Here is a 9,351-nt window from a genome sequence, read left to right as displayed (position 1 = left end):
AAGGTGTGGCGGCGTTGACAATACCGACGAGATGAAGTATTCGGAGTCGAAGTTCTGCATGTGAACTTTTAGACTTTTTTCCTAGAAACTCTGTAAGTTAAGTTACACTTATAATGATTTATGTGTAACTTATATTTGTATTCATAGTTGTTATTAAGAATTTATAAGTAAGATTTATCAATGATTCCAATCATAATACTGATTGATTTACTTACCTTGCAGTCCTTAGCACGAAATGTGGAATACAAATTCCACTCTCTCGATCCAACGTGTCAGTCCAATTACTCCTTCGTTGTCATAGAAAAATGAAGGCTTGTAATTCATAAACTCGTTGTTCCCTTATTGTCACCGTGTGAGTTACTTCCACATCTTCCTCCTACACTACTTCCACCACTATCCTGCCTAGATGTTGTATTTCTAATGGCTTTGTAGTTTTCTAAGGCGTCATCGACTAGTTGCACAATCAATTATTCAATTTTCGCTGAGTCTAGCAGTTGTGTTTGGATAAATGTGGGGCCTGGTGTCGGTGTTGGTTCCGGAGTTGGTGTTGGTCCTGGATGACCCCTAGTAGACCTTCTTGGAGGCATGATTTTGTCCTATTAGGATTGGTTAAAAGATAGTATAAGTTGTATGAAAAAATTGTTGTAAGTATAAGTGATAATAATACCCATCTAATATCAGTCGAGTTAGTAGTGTAGAAGTCATATGAAACCGTAATTCGTAACAATATGCAAGTGCTTGTATTTCCTAAGGAACTCATAAGTATCTAATACGAACATATATAGTGTATCATAACTAAGTAACTAGTGTCCTGTATAAACATCAAACAGTATTGATGTTTATGAGTGATAGCATTTTATGAGGATTTTTAATACATATATTTATCAAGTATAAGCATTTATAACATGTTACCGATATCCTTGTGAGTTTTTAAGTATTATCTTTTGTATTTTGAACTTTGTGATCTTGCTTGAATCTCTTAGAATCCCCAAGTGTTTAGTTTATCATCTACCGTATCCAAGTTTAATAGTGCATTTGGTCTAACCATAATAAAATAATTTTGTTTTTTTAGGTTTCTAATTCTCCATTTTTGAGATTGAAAAAAGCCAACACAACCCTGGTGTAAACCCTTGAAATTTAGGGGTTCATCAGACAGCGGGGACTCGCCGAGTCTAGGATATGGACTCATCGAGTCGCCAACTTAAACGTGTTCCATATCCTGTCTCTACTCGGCGAGTCGGGCCTACAACTCGCCGAGTCCAAGGCTAAAATTGCAAATACTTAGATAAATTCTACGTACCAGGAACCAGGTGCTACAATTTTATATCTAGATTTTGTTACCTATATGTTTATGGTTATGTTATTTGAGATCCGATATGCATGTCCATATTATGTAATGAACGTGCATGGTTGTGTTAATAAGTTTATGTATTATTGTATATTTATGTGGTCCCAATTGTGGTCCACTAAACTAATCTGCGAATATAGTATGTCCATGCATATTAAATATAAAGTAAGCCAAAAACTATGTTTTCATTACAACTTTTTTTGGTTCACAAAATCACATTTATCGAAATTATTAAAAATCAACAATAAATTACCATTCTTAACCAATTACAACCTGTACACTATTATGACAAAGAAAATAACCCAACTAACAAATAAACTAAATTTAAGCTTCCAAACATCGGACTGAAGCTTCTTATTTGACCTAAGCAAAGTTGCAATCATCATAGCCTCATTAGTTGTGCTCGTTGTATGAAGTTCATCTACCCAACAAATAAACCCATTTCGGGGATCCTGAGATTAGATATTTGTGAGAAACAAATGATTTATGCATCAAATAGTTTTCAAATCCAGGGCAACAATAAAACAAAAATTAAAATCAATTTTTACCTTTTTGGGGGAAGCGTAAAAGGCTCGACCTGGGTTGCTCCGAGTTGTTGACGTTCGTATTATAACATCATACCCACAGGAACATGCCACTGGTTTAAAGCTTCCATCCATCTTCATACCTTCAATTTGGACCGAGAGAAAGCCAACCAAGAAATAACAAAGAGTAAATGGTATCGGATCTATGTGAGTGATATATATTGGTAAGTACAATGTCAAATGACGAAATACCCCCAACTATCTCATTAACTAAGGCGACAATTCTAGGGTTACTGTTATAAACATAGTTTATTTTAATGTTAAACTAATATATTGCTTAGTCAACGATTACATATCGATTTATACAAAATGCCTGCTAACACAGGACTTCATCTTCCACTTCAAACGATTACACCAAAAAGACACTAATCCACATAAACCCTAATAGACAATATTGCAGATTAACACAAAAAACACAGACAAAGAGCGAGTTAACAAACAACATTAGAAGCACGATTACATTAGAGTGTGCATTTTGTCCACCAGAAAACCAAGCGTCGCCACCACCAGTCCCACCAGCGTAACTGTCATAGCTTGCATCTTCTTATCCTGACGGTCTAATCGACGCTGCACAACAAGCATTTCGACCCTTGATATCACAGAACCACGCCCCATTTCCTCCTTAATGCGATCCAACTCCACCTGTGTTTCTGCCACTCTCTCCCCACAATCGCAAAAAATTGTGTGTATGTCACTGAAGTTCATCCGGTCTTGAGAATTTAATGAGATCGAATCTGGTGACGGTGGTGGGGTAGCCATCTCATGATTCTCGTGAAAGGGATTGTCTCCTTCTTATTGGTAATTGTTTGGCCGAAAATAGGTATAATGTATTAGGGTTTGCTTTATTAAACCCTCCCCTTTATATATATTGGGACCATAATGATCCTTAGGGACCAAGCAACCGATTCGACTCAAATCGGTGACGTGTAGGGCGAGTCGACTCCGAATGAACTCATTACATGACTTGGAGTGTGACTAGGCTAAGAAACCTGTAACAGGTCATTTGACTACTTTAGCCGGTAAAACTACATTTTGTTCCCCTTAAATGCAAAAAAAAAAAAACAAAAGGGACCATTTAATGAAATATTTTAATTTTCTATTGTTCGTAAAAATTAAATATGCAAAATATTCTAATATTATATGTTTTAAAATATTTCAGTATAAAATATATTAAATTATTGTTTTAGATTATTAAAATATTACATATACACTAGAATATTAGAATTTCTCACTAAAAAGATTTAATCTCATGATCATAAAATTATATATATATATATATATATATATATATATATATATATATATATATATATATATATATATATATATATATATATATATAGGGTTAGGTTCATTTGAGACCACCTATATTTTGTGAGACCGTGAGACACATTTTTTTTTATTTTTTTTATTTTTTTTAGTTAATTCATGTTCCGAAAATAATATTTAAAAAAAGAATTTTTTGATTTTTCCATTTATTTTGCATTTTAAAATTATTTTTAGAATATGTACAGTGTAATATTTTATTTAGAATATTTCACGTATTTTTTTAAAAAAATAGAATTTTTTTTATTTTTTTTATTTTTATTTTTATTTTTTTTAGTTAATTCAAGTTCCGAAAATAATATTTAAAAAAGAATTTTTAGATTTTTCCATTTATTTGCATTTTAAAATTATTTTTTAGAATATGTCAGTGTAATATTCTATTTAGAATATTTCACGTATTTTAAAAAAAAAAAAACGGAATTTTTTTTATTTTTTTAAATATATTTTTTTATATTTTTTTTAGTTAATTCAAGTTCCGAAAATAATATTTAAAAAAAGAATTTTTGGATTTTTCCATTTATTTTGCATTTTAAAATTATTTTTAAATTTGATCTCACGGTCTCACAAAATTAGAATGGTTTCAAATGAATCTGAATATATATATATATATATATATATATATATATATGACCGGACAATATTTACACTCATAAAAAAAATTGTAATATTGTGCCATTTATGATTTAAGTAAGCTTAATTTTCCGTAAATCTCGGTTCAAAAAGTGGTACGGTAGGTTGATTATCGTCTTTTTCTTTAGATTTTTCAATATAGAGAATTTCAAGACCCACTGTCGAAGCTTTCACATTTTCCTGCTACTCGCACACACTAGTTTCACTCTGCAAACACACACCCACACAGTCCTCGTGTTCCTCAAGCTCCTACGCAAACCCTAGATGTTAAATATCTGTTTTGGTTTTTGATATCTACTAAATCAAAATGAGGTTTCCATTAGGGGCAGTGATCGGAAGATACCCTTTTCCATCTTCAAGCAATGGGGGGCAAGATCAAAATATTGAGACGGGTGACGTCATCAGGCATGGTAGAAAATGCAGAGATATACCATTTCTTGTCTTCTTCATTGCCTTTTGGATTGCTTTAATTGTTAACTCCAGTTTTGGGTTCCATAAAGGTAACCCGTTAAGGTAAGTTTGTCAACATACTTGATCAAATTAAGTTTCTTGCAACCCCTTTCTCCCTTCTGATTTGTGTGTTTGTGCGTATCAATTTAGGGTTCTATATGAAGTATTTAACAAAATACTTGATCAAATTCATGTTTCTTGATTCATTAAACCATCCTTGTTGCTTTTTGCCAAAAATAAACAATAGCTTCTGCAAAAATGCAAACCAACACTGTGTAAATGAGCTATTTAGGTTGAAAAACAACAAGTATGATGTATCTTTTGGCATTTAGATTTCCAAAATCTGTCAACAATCGCTCATTCTTGTAAATTAAAGTACTTTTTGGCATTTTCACAAGAACGATGATTCTTTTTACATTTACGTAAGAAAGATGGTTAGTTTGCACTAAACGGCCAATAGTATAGTTTAAAATTTTAATTACTCTTTGTGTTTCAGTTTACTTTAGTGTGTGCGTATGTGTGTGTGATTTAGAAGCCATTAAACCTCGTAAAGGTAATATTACTTCAACGACACTCCTAGCATATATTCTCTATACAAGAACAAGAACAGGAACAAAAACAACCAAAAAGCAACGATATTTCAATTATCAAATCATACAATCCATAGATTAAACAATAGGTGGCAATCCCAATCTATTTGGCTATTTGCTTAAAAATTGGGTCGATTTGCTTTGCATTTTATACAAAAGACGAGTCAAACACATAAAATTCCTAAATAATAGTGAATTCATTGATGTTTCTCATTAGGCTGACTCATGGTTTGGACTACAAAGGCAATGTATGTGGTGACAAAAACGGAAATCCAAATCTTCATGGGTTGGGAGTGAGATATTGGGTGAACCCGAATCAAGTATTTGAAAGTGGGTTCAAAGATACTCACTCGGATTTAGAGGATTTCAAAAGCATTTGTTTGAGGGATTGTCCAATGCCATCAAATGATACTCTTAAATGGGTATGCAATTATCCTGAAGGGGATGAAATTCGGCTTTCAATGGAGCAATGGGTGAGTAGGGATTATGATTATTTCTCTTTCCTAACACCCGATATGAGAAAATCTTCCTTACAACTACTTGGTCCATGCTACCCTGTCCTTTTTCCTAGTGTAAATGGTAAGTGCTAAACAATTTTTATTATTATTTTGTTTCAATTGCATTCATTGATAGAATTTCTTATACGAGTAAGGTGGTGTTTCTTTTTGACTTAGTGGACTTAATGGGGAAATCAAGCTCAAGCTCCCCATTAAGTCCTAATTGTTCATTTTTTCTATTCCATTTCCCACCATCATTTTCTCAATATTTTTAAACATCTTTTGTTAATCATATCCTCACACTTTTGTAGTTTTGTGGAGTTGTGAGTTCATGACACGCAAATCGAACGTGTCTCTTCAACAATGGCACATGATGGGTGGACAAACGGTTGATGATGGCATGATATTAGATAAGACAGTTCACAAGTCAATAAACTCTCAATCATCTGTCTTAAAGGTTCATCATCTATCTTTGTTGATATCTCTTAATCCACTTTCACAACTATTGATAGATGCAAAAAATAGCAACATACTTTGATTTCTTTCTATTACACCATTGTATTTCCATTTTTTTTTATTAATATGTACTTTGAAAAATCTACCCAATAATAGCATTGTATATTACTGTTTCTTGCATTTAACACGAGTTTAAATCAAATTCAAATGTTTGGATAGAAAATTAAGATGCTACACATTGTTTTTTGCAGCGTTATGTTGCAGATATTGGGAAATCATGGCCTGTTTTGATTGTTTGTGGAGGAATCATACCTCTAATTTTATCAGTGATATGGCTAGCTATGATTCAATGTCTTGTGTCTGCAATGACATGGATAACAGTTGCCCTTTTTGATATCCTCATCATTTCTGTCACCATATTCTTCTATTTGAAAGGTTTGCTCTTAGAATTTTGTTTGATGTCTTGATGTATTAGCTCTTTCTAAAGCTTATATTAGCTCTAGATAAAGTGATATTGTGATAAATGACGTTTTGAAAAATATTTGAGCAAATGATCACACATTTGGTTACACAGAAGGACAAAGTAAACGCAGGCATAATAAGAACTGTGGTTCACTACTAACCAAATACCCAAAACACCCTTGCATAATGGTAGTCTTTCGATGGTAAAATGCTTATTGGTAATAGAAGAAAAAAGACTTAAGTTTCCTTGACTTTCTGTATGAAGTCGTGCTTTTTTGCATTAAGTCAAAAAGAAAACACTCATATATAGCTTACCTGATTAAGTCATGTCCCATAAGTTCACATTTTACATAACATATTTCATATTTGTAATGTTGGTTTCTAAACAGCCAAACAAATATCAAGCTGAATCTTGTTATTACTTTCATACGTTCAGCTGGATGGATCGGGAATGATGCTATCACCCCAATTATTGGCACCCATGACCCGTCTTATCACTTATCCGGGCGGGTATGTACCCGGTACCCGTATCATCTAAATTACTTACAAACTACTTTTTACCTTCACATTTAAATAAATCTCATAACTTTATAATTTCCATTTTTTTTTTTTTTGTTTTTACTTCAGGAACGTGTCCATCTTCATTTAGCTGCAGTGTTTATGACTGTTATCATGGTGGTAGCCATCCTCTCATCCATTGCAATAGCACGGAGAATCGTTAAGGCAACTTCCGTACTCAAGGCAAGAACGAGAATCAAAATCGATTTTACGAAAGTGCCCTTGGAATCTTTTATATATTTTCTTGATTATCCAGGTTGCATCGAAGATTATAGGAGAAGTAAGGGCGTTGATTATTTTCCCGATTATGCCGTATGCGGTTCTTGGAATCTTTTACATGATTTGGATTTCTGCTATTCTTTATCTACTTAGTTCGGGGGAAGTTGTTAGAGATAGATGCAATGCAAATTGTTGTGCTTATGATCTTAAAATGAAGCAAGTGAATTGTGAAAGGTGTTGTGGGCATACAATCCATTACACTCCTCATATAGGGATTGCTATCTTGTTTCATCTCTTTGGGTGGTATTGGGTTACACAGTTTGTTAAGGCGTTTTCTTCAACAGTTATTGCGGGGTCCGTTGCTTCTCATTATTGGGGCCATGGTGAAGCTCTTGTAAGCCTCATTTCGTTGACTTTCTGTATTAAGTCAAAAAGATACACTGATATATAGCTAGTTGTTTAAATTTTGTAATTGATGTTATGTTATTTATGCAGCAAGAAATTTCATTTCTTCCTATATTCTCTTCGGTAAAGAGGCTTGTGAGGTATAACATTGGATCGGTGGCTATTGGCTCTCTTATGGTTTCATTCATTGAGTCGTTAACTCGGATACTAAAGCCATTGCGTAAGAAACTAATGGTAGTTGATATCAAGACTCACAACCGGGTTGGAAAAGTTTTGTCGGTTTCTTCCCATTTTGCCCTTACGTGTATCGAGTGGATCATTAGATCGGTGAACCACAACGCGTACATAATGGTAATTGTCTTTTGGTGTTGGTTTTGAAGTTAAAGAATGGGTTGTTTGACTAGAAAAGTCAAATCAAGAGAATGATTGTTGTTTTGTTTTGTGTGCACTTTGAACTTTGCAGATTGCTATCACAGGTGAAAGCTTCTTTGCAGCTTCTGCAATGGCGACTGAGTTGATTAAGAACAATATTCTTCGAATAGGGAAGGTGAATGTGATTGGGAATGTTATTCTTTTTCTTGGGAAGTTATGTGTTAGCCTTGCGAGTGCTTTATTTGCATTTCTCATGTTGGATACTCACAAGTATAAATCCGCACATGATAAAGTCTCGTCACCATTGATTCCAGTGCTAGTAAGTTCTCTAAATGTCCCTCATGTTTTACCCTCCTCACATTTAACCCTAAATCTTTTGCTGAATTTATGATAATCATCTCATTCTCATGTGTACGTGTTAATAACTAAATTCGTGGTTGTTGAACTTGCATCAGGTGTGTTGGGGTCTTGGTTTTGTGGTGGCGACCCTCTTTTTTGCGGTGGTAGAGGTATCAATTGACACGATCATACTATCCTATTGTCAAGATTCCGATGAGGAGCATCGAGGGACAACACAATACGCCACACCTCTTCTTTTTGAAACCCTAGACGACCAAAATCAGGCGGACAGACATGACCAATGAATCACAAAGTAATCTACACGTCGGTCATCATGGCCACATGGCAGATCGTGAATGGTTGAGAACTTGAGATCGCACTGACGTGTGTAGTTCAAGGCAAATCATGGATGGTTGATTTCACACGGGGGTTACTCAAACTTGAGGTTTTGCTTTACTTAGGGTTGTGGATCGTTGATATATATAGAATGTGATGTATCTATACTTGTAAGGTTATGATAACTTCCACCTTGTTAATCTATTTCGGTTGTGGACTGCTGGACTATTGTCACCTCTTAGATTTGATTTATGCTTTTATTGTATTTGCAACAAGCAGACTCTACGTGTTTGTCCTATATTGGTAAGGAGGTGATAATTGATAAGGGAGGTATAGTATGGTCAACACCTTGCTTTTGAGACGTTTTAAGGCAGTGACGAGTTTAGAAGAGAAAATCATGTGGTTCTCTAACCGAGTTCAATCATGTCAGTTCAAGAGAAAGCTAGGTTCAATCATGCCAATTCAACTAGAAAATAATTAGTTTAACATATATAAAAATTGGTGTTGAAAGGATCAAATCCAAATTGATCTTTCTTAAAAAAATAACTAAAACAAATTTATACTTGTAGTAAATCTTTCAAAAACATATCTAAACAAGTTTGTGGTGTGGAAAGGTGAAAGAGAAAACATCTATTTATAAAGGAAACCTATTTATTATTTTTTTCTTGGAGCCACATGAGACTTTTTCATGCTATTAAATATAACATCTTATATTGTTTATAATTTATACTTTTTTTCTTCCTATATTTTTTTTACCAAATACATTTAGATACCATACA

The 9,351-nt window shown here is 33.7% G+C and overlaps 1 protein-coding gene across 1 annotated transcript; it reads left to right on the top strand.

Annotated features, from left to right (window-relative positions):
• Nucleotides 1-3,995: 3,995 nt before the first annotated feature.
• Nucleotides 3,996-8,847, top strand: LOC145005358 (choline transporter protein 1-like). The gene is made up of 10 exons (XM_078964435.1): nt 3,996-4,401; nt 5,146-5,507; nt 5,737-5,882; nt 6,133-6,316; nt 6,780-6,853; nt 6,971-7,084; nt 7,158-7,514; nt 7,616-7,876; nt 7,989-8,216; nt 8,353-8,847. The coding sequence occupies exons 1-10, from the start codon at nt 4,196-4,198 to the stop codon at nt 8,539-8,541; spliced, it is 2,121 nt and encodes a 706-aa protein (XP_078820561.1). The 5' UTR covers nt 3,996-4,195; the 3' UTR covers nt 8,542-8,847.
• The last annotated feature ends 504 nt before the right edge of the window (nt 8,848-9,351 follow it).

This window comes from Lactuca saligna, chromosome 7 (genome assembly GCF_052625555.1).
Source record: "Lactuca saligna cultivar CGN05327 chromosome 7, ASM5262555v1, whole genome shotgun sequence".
Lineage (NCBI taxonomy): Eukaryota > Viridiplantae > Streptophyta > Magnoliopsida > Asterales > Asteraceae > Lactuca > Lactuca saligna.
This window is presented reverse-complemented; position numbering and strand designations above follow the sequence as displayed.